General features: G+C 34.8%; 1 protein-coding gene across 6 annotated transcripts in view; it reads left to right on the forward strand.

Annotated features, from left to right (window-relative positions):
- Positions 1–13,420, forward strand: part of trio (trio Rho guanine nucleotide exchange factor) — a 502,261-nt gene that overhangs the window by 285,523 nt on the left and 203,318 nt on the right. For all 6 annotated transcript variants that reach the window (XM_088260963.1, XM_088260964.1, XM_088260966.1 and 3 more), the window contains exons 22-26: positions 1,388–1,745; positions 3,204–3,317; positions 4,298–4,564; positions 5,724–5,971; positions 8,241–8,340. In XM_088260963.1, coding sequence (XP_088117089.1) covers positions 1,388–1,745; positions 3,204–3,317; positions 4,298–4,564; positions 5,724–5,971; positions 8,241–8,340 — 1,087 coding nt within the window. The remainder of the gene's footprint in view (positions 1–1,387; positions 1,746–3,203; positions 3,318–4,297; positions 4,565–5,723; positions 5,972–8,240; positions 8,341–13,420) is intronic.

Below are 13,420 nucleotides of genomic sequence, written 5' to 3' on the forward strand. Positions count from 1 at the left end.
TAAAAATGCCGAAGAATTTTAGAGAAAAAATTATCTTTCAATTAAGTGTGTATAAAATTGTGTACATCTTCATCGAATAAATAGAGATTTTTGTAATACTTAAACATATCCAAATACTCAAATAAAAGATAATTTTAAGTATAACTTGTTTTATCTTTTAAAAATAATTAAAAAAAAAACGAAGAAGAATATTAAAAAAATTGGATGCAAAAATGTTTTCTCTCACAAACTCCCCTCACAAAAACCATGTACTCCCTTCTTACGCTGCGCACAAATTAGTGAAGATTGTGTTTTTCCTTTATCTCCTTTATTACTGCAAACGGTACAGCGTCGAAGCTTCGTCCCTGGTAACTTTTTCAAACCAAAGCCCAGCTTTGATGTTGTTGGTGTCTCCGAGATGCTTTGTTTATCCATCCATCTTTCTCAATATTCTCAATGATTTCTGAAGTAAACTGTAGTGTAGTCATTCTTTTTTCATTTACGTTGTTTGAGTATAAAATATAAAAATTTAGTATGATTCTTACAAATATATTGAATGTGATTTTTTTCCAAAATTTTAGTGTTCTTGTTCATCCAAATATATGTATAACATTTTATCTGATCTGCTACTCCACCCATAAATTTATTATAATTATGAATGATGCTTGGTTTTGTCTTTTCCATTTCAAATGATCCTTTTGTTTTTTTGTGGTTACATTACTTTTATTTCCATTTGTTGAAATAAGTAAAACGGGGAGCTTTTTGGATTTTTTTTATCCCTAAATGAATATAGTATAACATCTTTGGTTTTGAAATATTTATACCGACGGTACGCAGTTTTCGCGCAGTAATGAAGCGTCATCGATGGTCCGCACTAAAACGGTTAAAGTAAAAGTTATGTTTAAATTTGATTTACTATGAGTGTAATGTAAAACTTTAAAATATTTTTGTATTTTATGAATAATTTGTCAAACAATATGTATTTATTGATTTGATATTTAATTTGTAGAACTCCATAATTTATATTTTAACACACTTTATGCGGGGAGGGTAGTACTACCCAATCACCTGACTGGTGTTTTTCTGCGGGGCGCTCTTTATAAAAATATAAGATAAGCCATTGTTTATTTTATATAAAATACATGCTCTAGCCCAGCTCTAGTCAGCTTGTGCAAATAGTAATTAGAGTCAATGAGTCAGTGCAATGATTTTTATTGGCAATTATATTTCTTAAATTACAATACACCTCTTCTTATTTCAATGGAATGATTTTACTATTTGTAATAATTCTCATATTTCACCCCACCTTCTTATCTCATGGGTAGGCAATTATAATTCTCAAATTATATCATTGTCTTCAAGATCTGTATAAAATTTCAGTTACGAAATATGTTTGTTTTGCCCACAGATTCATCATGGCGGAACTGCTCCAAACTGAGAGAACATACGTAAAGGATCTCGACACTTGCATCAAATCATTTTTAAACGAAATGAAAACCAACCCCAACACCATTCCGCCAGCCATCAGCGGAAAAGAAGATCTCATTTTTGGAAACATGGAAGAGATTTACAGATTCCATAACCACATCTTCCTGAAGGAACTGGAAAAATATGAGACAATGCCAGAAGACGTGGGCCATTGTTTCGTCACCTGGGCCCAGAAGTTTGACATGTACGTCTTCTACTGCAAAAACAAACCTGACTCCAACAGCTTCCTGGTTCAACATGCCGGAACATTCTTCGAAGACCTACAACACAAGCATAAGGTAATTTTATATTTAGAGCATTAAAATTATGGTCACGCAATTCAACAAAGCTTCTTTCATGTTAAATTTATGTAGGTATTCCGAAAATGTGAAGAGACACGAATAAAAAACGCAGAGACGCAAAAGAAGGATAAAAGTAGACAGAATGCAGTCGAAATGCATCGACAATGACACAGACAAATGTGCGGCAAAATGTTGTATGATAGGTGTTCCAAAAGTGATAGCGCCCTTCAGGTAGTATTTTACAAAAATGGCGCTATATAAGTTATCCAAATTTATTGTTATTATTATAAGGAAGAATGCAAGGCTGAGTGAGATGAGCGTTATTGACTAAGATTAAGAAAGAGTGTTGAGATAATTTGGGCATGTGAATCGAATGAGTGAACAAAAAACAGTAAACAAATTTATGAAGTGAATGTGGTTGAAGCAGATAAGACCTAGGAAAACTCAGCATGATCCAGAATTTCAAACACTTGAAATTGGTCAGGTCAGGTCCTGAATAATCGTCGGGTATGTATGAGGAGATGCATGAATGTGGAAGAACATTTGCAAAGACAGGTTGGTGTGGCATTCTATCTCTTCCTATCTCTGTGGGGAAGCGGCAATATAGATCTACCCACCTCCATTATTCATTTATGAAGTTAAGTTTTATTATTTAATGAATATTGATAATGGAAACAGGTTATATAGCTTAATTGCACAATTATCGATGTTTGTTTGACCAAAATAGGTATCTGGTAGATTTTGTTTGGTATGTTTAAGTACATAAAATTCTCGTAAAATTCCATTTATATCCAACAGATAAAATTTGCTAATGATGTGTAAAAAAAAATGATTGATATTATTTTAGAATTTTTTTAAAACTGTTACTTTTGACTTTTTTTAAGTTGGCAAATGTTAAAAACAATTGAATTTTAACCTGAATTTAAATTGCTCTGGTATAGAACCGATATATTGACTCATTGTATACATTGCCAAAAGCGCGGACATCCATATACGAACGATGACGCCAATGTATTTTGGCACTTCAGGTGGGAGGCTATATTTTTTGTAAAAACCTATTATGTTCGCTCTTACAATGTTAACTAAATATGAAATGGATAATTTTTGCAAAACATCTTCAGCAATTTTAGCATACAGGTAAAAAAAATCAAATGAAAAAATCTCAGCACAATGTTTAAAATATTTATATTTTTATTTTATTTTACTGTTTATGTTCTAAAAGTCTTCAGAATTCATTTGCACTCATAACTTATATTTTTGGTAAATGCTTTGACAAAAAAATGGCCACAATATTGTCAGCCGTTGTAAAATGTCGCAATTTAAAAAAAAATCATTTGAATTTTGGAAATGTTTTTTTGGTCCCTTGAATTTTGAATTTACTGACTTACTGTACAACCTAAGAAAACTGCTGATTACACTTGGTGCAGTATTTATAATTATGAATTTTATTTCTAGGTGGAGCATCCCATCGCAGCATATTTGATAAAGCCCGTGCAGCGTATAACCAAATATCAACTCCTTTTAAAGGATTTACAGGGGTGTTGCATCGAAGGACAAGGAGAAATCAAGGTATTTAAAAAAGTTCTATTGCCTTGTTTCTACGCTACAAATTTAGTGACTCACTTTAGTAGCTTATTCAGTATGCTGATTGCTCGTGAAACGCTTGAGTAGCATCCATGGGAATATCGGGAATATCTTAGGATACGTACATGTCTTTATCAGCCAAGACAAAGCAAGAGTATTTGCAAAAATTTGCCTGTTGATGCTGCCCGTCAATTGATAAAGGTGTTTATAGTATCTAGAATCGATTACTGTTGACACAACTTCAATCTGTGTTAATCGCTGCGGTGAGACACATCACATCACCCCACTATTTTACAACTGCACTGGTTACACTTTCGCTAAAGGGTATAGAACAAACTCTAATACTTATGTATTAATTAATACAGAGTATCTAAAAGAGCTGTTCACTCTAGATGAATTGGTTGATACATAGTCGACTCACACTTCGATTGGCTACAACAACTGCTATATGTGCTTGTGACCAGCGCACTCAATTTGGCAAGTGTGCTTTTGCTGTTGCGGGACCTATAGCATGGTACGCTCTTTCACCAGTAGTTAGAAACAGTGAGAGTGAGATAATCTTTAAAAAAAAAAATTAAAAATGGATTTGTTGGCTAAATCATTTTACCAATCTTATTTTCCTATTTTGACAATCTTAATTTCGCCTTTGAGGAAATATTTTACGAAAATGGATGTAAATGTGATGTAAATAATTCAAAACTGTTATTATATTGAATTTTCTTTAATCATCTCTACAACATTTTGAGTGTGTCCAAATACTTGAATAGCGAATAGTGTGGTTGTCAATCATGGGTAGAATTGCTGACTGTTAAACGTGTGTAAAGTGATAAAGTGATCACTTTGATCACACCTGTGACGGTCGTAAGCCCTGTAAATGCCCAGACTTTCATATTCTTCTTCATCCATGTTGAGATGGCAAAAAATAATTTGATTTGATTTAAATTTTTTATTTTGGTTTGTTTCAGGACGGCCTTGAGGTCATGGTGGCAGTGCCCAAAAAGGCCAACGATGCGATGCACCTGTCCCTCGTGGAGGGGCTGCCGGGCGACGCGCAAGGCGGCGCGCTCGGAGAGGTGCTGCTGCAGGACGCCTTCCTGACCTGGGAGTCGCGAGGGCTGGTCCGCAAGGGCAGAGAGCGCCGGGCCTTCCTCTTCGAGATGTACTTTCTGCTCGCCAAGGAGGTGAAGGACTCCCACGGAAAGGCCAAATATATTTACAAAAACCGCTTGATGGTTAGTTTTGCACATTATTCATTTTTATTTGGTAGCTTTTCACCTCAAGGGACTTGTATACATTAACACATTGTTGTTGGGCAGTTTATTCATAAACTCTTCTTCTTCTTCTTGGTGTAGGCCTCGTGGCCTGTTTTTAAGAGGGAAAAGCCTCCTGCAATGTCGATTCCCAGCTGTGGATCCATCTCTTTGGTGATCTCCCCGGGAGTCACAGTTGGAGTTGCCCGCACAGTGCGATGTGGGGCAGTCTGGATGGTTCCATTCATCAACCCGACCATAGTTAATATATTTATAGATTTGGCGTTGAATTTGTAGAACTCGATTTCAATTTGCCAAAACAAGGTGAAACAATTGTCATAAAATTGATTTGAACGTTTTTTTTTTAACAATAAAATACAACTGAGTATACTCAAAAAATTAGTGTTTGATTTAACATTCAATACATAAATTAAAATGGAACCCGGTACCTCCAGCACGCTAGCTAAACATGCTAACCACTACACCACAGAGGCGGACGGATTCATAATAATAATTCTTTTATGTCTATAATTAAATATAACTTTGATTTAAAATCACTATTAATAAAATTTATAGTGATTTCGGTCATCCTCTGCTTCTTTTTCCGACTACATTCGCCTCATAAATTTGTTCTTTCCTCACTCATATGTTCCACATGTCCAAACCATCTCAACACACCTTTCTTAATTTTATCGATAATGCTTATCTCAGCCTTGCATTCTTTCCTTATTTCATCATTCGAACATCTATCAAACATCATTTTCATCTGAATTATAAAATTGAAAATCACAAAGTTATTGCTTCAAAATCACAAAGTTTTTGCTTCATTGCAGTCCGCCTCCGTAGTGTAATGGTCAGCATGCTCGGCTACCGTTCTGGAGGTCCCGGGTTCGATTCCCAAGGGGGGTAAAATAAATATAAGTGATTTTTTCACTGTAATATTTATTCAATATTACCATGGACTGGTTGGTACCTGAAGCGGAAGGCTGATCACCTTTCCTTCATGTGTAAACGATCAAGATAACACTGCGTTTATGACACAGTGCCCTATGCACCATTGGGGTGCGGATAAGGGTTTTATTATTATTATTGTATATATATTGCTTCAAATATAAATTGTATTCTTTTATTTCTATTTTAGACTTCCGAGCTGGGCGTGACTGAGCACATAGAAGGCGATGAGTGCAAGTTTGCCGTTTGGACCGGCCGAGCGCCCGTCCTGAGCGACTACCGACTCGTGTTGCGGGCGCCATGCCTCGATGTGAAGCAGCAGTGGGTCAAGCGCCTGCGTGAGGTCATCCAGGAGACGTACTTCAACTCCGCCCTGCCACTCCACATGCCCAAGAGCCCGGCCAAGGTCAAGCCGACTCAAAACCAGAGATCAAGCAGGTTTGTCTTCCATTAACATAATTCTGATTCTCCGTCTTATTCCTCATTGCTGAGGGTTGTGACCCTTGCAGAAGCAATGACTCTTCTCCAGTTATCCCTCGACTGCGCTGCACTTAGCGCTCCAACCACTGAGGTGCCTGCTTCCGCCTTAATTTGATCGGTCCATCGTGTGGGATTAACATACTATTTGTCAGTATGGATAAGAAAAATTTCTTGCTCCAAACCATAGGTCAAGCAGGTTTGTTTTCTATTAATCTTCCTCTCCCGGTGATATGTATTTACTATAACTTGACTTAAAAATGAGAGTATAAAGATAAAATATTATAGATACAGGGTCACAATTTTTGTACTGTTCTGTAATACAATTACTTGTTGTAAAAGTAATAAAATTATTAATTTGCTGCGATGGAAATAAATAAATTGTAAAAAGAATCAGGGAAAGAATCGCCAATAAACGATTGTTTCTCAGTGTATGTATGTGTGCCTCACTTTACGGACACGCGTACGCGGCTTCATACTGTTTCCGACGATCTCATTTTAGCTGCGCAAAAGTCGTTCAGGGTGGTCGTGCCGCTACGTTAGCCATGGCTACATGCGATGTGTTTTTTTAGATATTCATCAGAGCAAACATTACAAAATTGATACTTTTCAACTTCTACTATGGTCAATAAAAGCATCAATTACGAATATTTACATTTTTCGCGCTTTTAAACCGAATTTTCATATGGTGTACAAAATACATATCACCGGTGCACGCAGAAGTTTTTAGCACCGTAAGGGAAGAGTCAACATACTTATTGTCAGCAAAGATAACAAAAAAACATTATTCTGCAATGTCGTGTCATTGACACATCTTTCTATTAATACTTTTAACCTTAACCCTGACAAGAAATAACTCTTCAAGAGATAACATTTAACAGATTACTTTATTGTTTCTGCATTCACTTTGTGGTATATATTGAATTTTAAATAAAACGCTGGTTGTTTTATCACTTAAGTATTATATTTTATTTTTAACGACTAGTTTCAGAAACCTTTCAGTCCTCCTCTAGAGTGTAAGGTCAGGACGCTCGGCTACCGTTCTGGAGGTCCCGGGTTCGATTCTCAGGGGGGGGGGGTCAAATAAATATAAGTGATTTTTTTACTCTAATATTTATTCAATATTACCTTGAACTGGTACCTGAAGCGGAGGGCTTATCCTCTTTCCTTCATGTGTTGATAATCAAAATAACACTATGTTTATATGATGCAGTGCCCTATACACCATTGGGTGCGGATAAGGGTTAAAAGAAGTGAATTTTCAGAAGCTACTGATGCTTTTTCTACAGCTTTGAATAAAAACTTTTCAAGTTTTTATTCAAACCCGTAGATGGAAGCATATGTAGCTTCCAAAACTAGTCATTAAAAATAAAATATTTTATAGTAGATTTTAAAAAATAGTGGTATTTACGAATTAAAACATTAATTAAAAATGGATGGATTTTACCAAAAAGTGACTGCCGAATCAATTAATAAAAATAACATATTTCACTAAATAGGTAAAAAACAAGTGTTTTATTTATAATTTAACAAATCATTAACACAGTTCTTTGTCAACTTAGGAGTGATTTATATTGTTACCTCAACATAGATGAAGAAGAACATGGAAATATGTGAGAGAAGGTGTCAATTAAAAGATAATATTTTCCAAATCTGAGTGGTGTGGTTGTCAAACATAGATAGAATGCCGAATGTAACATGTGTGTTGATTTAACCAGCTTATGTTAAATCAACACACACAAGCCCTGTAAAAACCAGATTTCTTTATACTTCTTTATCTATGTTGAGATGTTAATATTGGCATTTGAATATCGCTTCTTTTCTGTCCACAAAAGAGCACTTTTTTTTGGCTCTGTGGTGTAATGGTTAGGTTGTTTGACTACTTTGCTGGAATTATTCATTGATATTTTATCTTTAATACCGAGGAATAATTCAATATTGGTTAAAATTGATATAATTTTTTTCATTTCCCTGCATGAACATAACGTTTGACAAGCTTAAGTTTTAGTTCCTCTTCTTCTGTTCGTATGTCAGTTTTCCCTGACTTCGACTATCACTTGAGAGTAATCGTACCGCGCAGCTCTGAACAGCGCCTCGACAGATCTGATCTCGTATTTCGGAGCCAGGAGATCTGTCTTCTGGCCATACCTCGCTGACATTCTATTTTGGGTGCAAGTTTTATTTATGTTATTTAAATGTCATATTTAATATGTTGTCTTATTTGTTTTAGGGATCTGGAAGAGTACACATCCCTCGATGAGAGTGTTGAAAACTTGGACAGAAACTCTCTGGCGTCTTTCGGCAGCGGAAACACTACAGATTCAGATAAGGTAGGATTTGGCTTAACTTAATAATTTGACAAAAATTCAAACCATCATGCTCCGAGTTGTACTAAATATTAACCTTTTTTATGTTATCTTTTGCTCCGCATTACATTTCTCAATTTATAAAATTATTTAAAAAAATTTATACACACTCTACAATTTACCAATGCTTTTTTTAGAAACTGTTTTGTAAATCAATTAGGGAAATAAAGCGTGGAAGTGAAGCAAGCAGTTGCTAAAAGAAGGATGAAAGTACACTGAATGCAGTCGTAATGCGTTCTCTCATGCAAATAATAATAATAATAAAACCCTTATCCGCACCCCAATGGTGCATAGGGCATTGCGTCATATAAACGCAGTGTTATCTTGATTGTTTACAAATAAAGGAAAGGTGATCAGCCTTCCGCTTCAGGTAATATTGGGTAATATTGGGTAATATTGAATAAATATGACAGTGAAAAAATCACTTATATTTATTTTACCCCTCTTGGGAATCGAACCCGGGACCTCCAGAACGGTAGCCGAGCGTGCTGACCATTACACTACGGAGGCGGACAAATGCAAATGTGTGGCAAAATGTTAGATGTTAGAATTGTGATATAAGGAATGAATGCAAGGCTGAGATAACCATTATTGAGAAAATTAAAAGGTGTGTTGAGATGCTTTGGGCATTTGAATTGAATGAGTGAAGAAGGATAGTAAATCAAATTTATGAGGCAAATGTGGCTCGTAATAGAAGGAGAGAAAGACCGAGGAAAACTTGGCATGATCAAGTATTTCAAATACTTGGGCGTGGTCAGATCAGAAGTCGGAATTATCGGTGGATATGTACGAAGAGATGCATGATTGTGGAAGTGGCAAAGTGTTTGTAATGACAGATTAGTGTGGCATTCTTTTCTCTCTGTCTACTCCTGCGGAGAAGCGGCGTGATGGGCGTTAGTTAAGTGAGGAATTAGTGCTTGATAGAAAATAAAAAAATAACCAATTCGGAATTGAGGAGTGCTAAGGGTTATTGAGTTTCCCATGCTCACAGAATAACAGTAACTCATAATTTTCTCCAAATATATAAATACTATTTCGGCAAACGTAAAAACATTTTATTCCAAATTCTTCAATGATCTCTCTCAACACACAAGAAGTCAGCAAACAAAAACAATAATAAAAACATTGTTACATTCTTTAAGTCAAACTCAATTTAATAAATATGATATTTTGATTCTATGCTTAAAAAATAGCATTTATAGAAAGAAATAAATAAACCTGTGACCCACGATAAGTCATTACGTTTGATAATAAATGATTACATTTTAATTATATTAAAACTAAGTATCACGCTAACAACACTCATCAGCCTTCAATGAGTGCTTAAACCACACTACTGCACTTTAGGGTTATTTCACCAATGGCCGTTACTGTAGTTATCATATATTGTGAGTAAACTGGCAAAAAACATTTATGTACATTCGAAACCGGTAGACATTAAAATTAAGTTGTAATAAAATATTTATAGTGATTTTAAAACAATGTTACATTTTAATTATGAAATGGAAAATCACAAAAATAGTGCTTTAAATATAAATTATATTGTAAAATCCCTGTTTATTCATTGGGCTTTAAGATTTTAGCCTGCATAAAATACCCGCTACGTATTAAACTTTTAAAGGTTTATTTACTTTTAAAACCACATGAATATGACATTTCAGACTACATACTAAGTTTATTTTGTCTGTTTATAAAACGTTGAAACTTTATAATACATATGCAGCATTGAGTCAAAATTTCATATTTCGAGTCAACGTTTTTTCCCAGTATATCGACGATATATAGCATGTAGTTATCATTATCCCGCCTCAAATTCCTTATGAACTATCCAGTATTCTATATCCCGTAGGTCCTCACTCAGACTTTTGCTTCCGGCTTCAACATTTGAAAGGGTGATACAAATTAGCGTATTACAAACTAATCATACGCGGCTTGTACAATGTTTTATTCATCTGGAATATATTTGATTAAATTCATTCTGTCACTCTTTTTTTTAAACCTCCGTGTCTATTATACATATATTCAAATTATCGCTATTCCTGGAAATTCTTTTGTTGAATTTCAAGTACAAGGTCAAAATTCAGTATGTCACATTTTTGTTTTTCAAATGCGTGTATCAATTTCAAGTTCATTCTATTTCACAGTATCTGTTCCCTTGAATACTGCATAAATATATAAGAAAAAACTTCTTTTAAAATTTTTATGACGTTTTAGCATGGAGTTTAGTAGGCTTGTTTTGCTGAAGGCTCCAACAGTAGTCGGCTATCATATGGATATTCCATCATCTTTGATATCGATCTTCCATAGTTTATTATTTAGTCCTGATGAAATCTTTCTTTTCTTTAATCGCCACAACTTCCAGGCATACCTTATTTCGGTAGTCATATGAATACCAAATGCAGACATAAAAAAAATATTGAAAATAGTTTCACAGACACAATTCAAGGAATCCATTGGGATATTATCTGGTCCTGGAACGTTCTAATTCCCAGAATTCCTCATTTTTTCTTAACTTCCTCTAGTTTAATTATTGGTCCTGTTTCTATTTCATTGCCGATTTCCATTTGACAAAGAAACAGAACAGAGCATTTTACATTATTTTTAATATTCGCGGGAATTGTATAGGACTAGCGGTGAAACACGGAACTAGTAAGCTGAGTGCTGGGCGCTCCAGATAGCGCTAGTGTCGGGTAATGTCATGGCGTGTTTGTTAACCCTTCGACTACCAAAATACGATATTTCGGCATTCGGAGAAATTTCGACTTGTAACAAATACCAGATCTGTCGGTTCTGACGTCGTGATTTATAAAAGCATCAGATACATTTTAGACAGTATGTTATGGGTTGTGCATAATTTTTCGATTCATATTCTGTTCTTTTCTTCCATAAGTTAAACATCGGTATTTAGAATTAAGTGATCAATTATATCTTACAATTGCAAAACGAAATAAAACTATTAATGACTCACACCCCTACTTTATTTGTTTACCGGACCGTTTTATGCTGAATGTCTTCAATTAAGCGATCGGCTGCGTGAGAAGCCAGACGTGTCTCCACGCACATTTTTTTCTCCTAACCTTTCAAAATTTTATATTGATTTCAAAGAAAAACTTATTTTTCAAATACAAAAACGGTGTTTTAAGAAAAATTTATTGCGTCAAATGTTACCTGGGTTTAAAGAAGTTGCGGGTTATCGAATATCCTGCCTTAAGTCGGCAACTCGTTTGATTTGTAGTACTATGCGCACGGCGTAAAAAGGAGGTGGACATTAAACGAGCAGTACATTCGAACTCGGTTATAACGAGGATGAAGGGACCGACTGAATTTGCTCGTTATAACCGTTACTCGCTTTGTCTGAGAATAGGTATATTTTTTAAAGACATACCTATCACATGTATGGTAAGTTTGTTATCTGGAATAGTTACATCACACAATATGTCGCAATTGAAACAAAATTCATACAATTCACCCATTACACACATGTCATATTTTTCTTTCAATCCTGTTTTCTTATAAAAATTGGTAAATCCTTTGCTTTTTTGAGCCAGAATCATTGAAGTAGTTTCATAAAAATTCGTACGATCACACTTCCTATTTTTTTTCCATTTCGTGATGTTCTTTTTAAATGCAGATAAAAACACAATGTGGACACTGAAAATGATGAAAACTTTTTATACATTTCAACATTTTTCGCGACATGTTCTATTTCACGAATAATTTCCATCTTTTCACGAATTGAGACACTTTTTACTAGTAGTAGATATGTTGTAATTCGAGGGTTTATTTCGAACTGACCCGCTCTAGAATTTATGTGATATTCCCCCACCTCATAATTTTTACTATGCAATATCCATAGTAAGTATAAAACATACCAAATATGGAATGTATCGTAAAAATTCCTGAAACAGGCATGACGTTCATAAACTAAAAAATAAGTTGTTTTTTGTAATAAAGCATGGAGGTACCTAAAGACATGATAAAGCTTACAATTTGCAACATGCGATAAACCCATATGAGTAAAACTTTTTTTTTAATTGTCGGCGACAAAACCAATTTAGTACTTGGTGTCATAAACGTAATCCGATCCCCGCGGCATCGGTCTAATTGCCCGGTCGGATTTTATTGTTTAAGGTCGAAAATGTTTTAAAACATTCAAATATTTATTTAAAAAAAGACAATCTCTCTTTGCTCGCTATAGCCGAGAAGTTGCTCGTTATAACCGTGAATAAATGTATGGATATATATATGGATATATATGGAGGTATATGTAATCATAAACTAAAATGTCAACGAATATTTCTCCGTTATATCCAAAATTTCGCTATATCCGTGATCGTTATAACCGAGTTCGACTGTTAGTCGATTTTGTATAAGGCTGCATACATTTAGTAACTCCGTATCAACTCCGGGTGCGAAATTTTTGCCTCGCTGGATGACGAATAAAAAAAAACTTTATTTCAACAATGGTACGGAAAATTATTATCGAACACATTTTCCATTTGAATTAGTTATTTTGAAATCGTGTTATTTCTGACATAGTAACTTCTGGTAGCCAAAGGGTTATTCTATAGTATTCGGCACGACTAGCGGCGACTTACGAAACTAATAAGCCGCGCGCTAAATGCTGTAGATGGCGCTGGCAACTTGAAAAGTCTTATGGTGTTTGATTTGTACTGCTCATAGATATTAATATTTTAGAATTAGCAGAGAGAATACAATGCCATACAAAATCACCAAAACACTTTTGATATCAGCTTTACATTAATTCCAGCATATATCTTGCATCGTTTGCCGCACTGAGAGATTTGATTTCGACTGCATTTAGTCTCTACTTTCATCCTTTTGCTCCACGCTTCACTTTTTACATTAGGGTAGGAACCAGGACACTGTTGTGTACTGCCAGTTGAGCTTTCACTGGTTTTTGGTTTTAATTTGCTATTTACATTTTAAAATCAAATATATTATTTACATACGCCCTAATCATTTTCTAATTCCGAGAATTAATGATTTTAAAAAAATGTACGGAAAATCTCTCAGTGCAAAC

The sequence above is a fragment of the Brachycentrus maculatus genome, unplaced genomic scaffold (genome assembly GCF_059751285.1).
Source record: "Brachycentrus maculatus isolate JH-2025_06_01 unplaced genomic scaffold, ASM5975128v1 h1tg000144l, whole genome shotgun sequence".
In the NCBI taxonomy this organism is placed as follows: domain Eukaryota; kingdom Metazoa; phylum Arthropoda; class Insecta; order Trichoptera; family Brachycentridae; genus Brachycentrus; species Brachycentrus maculatus.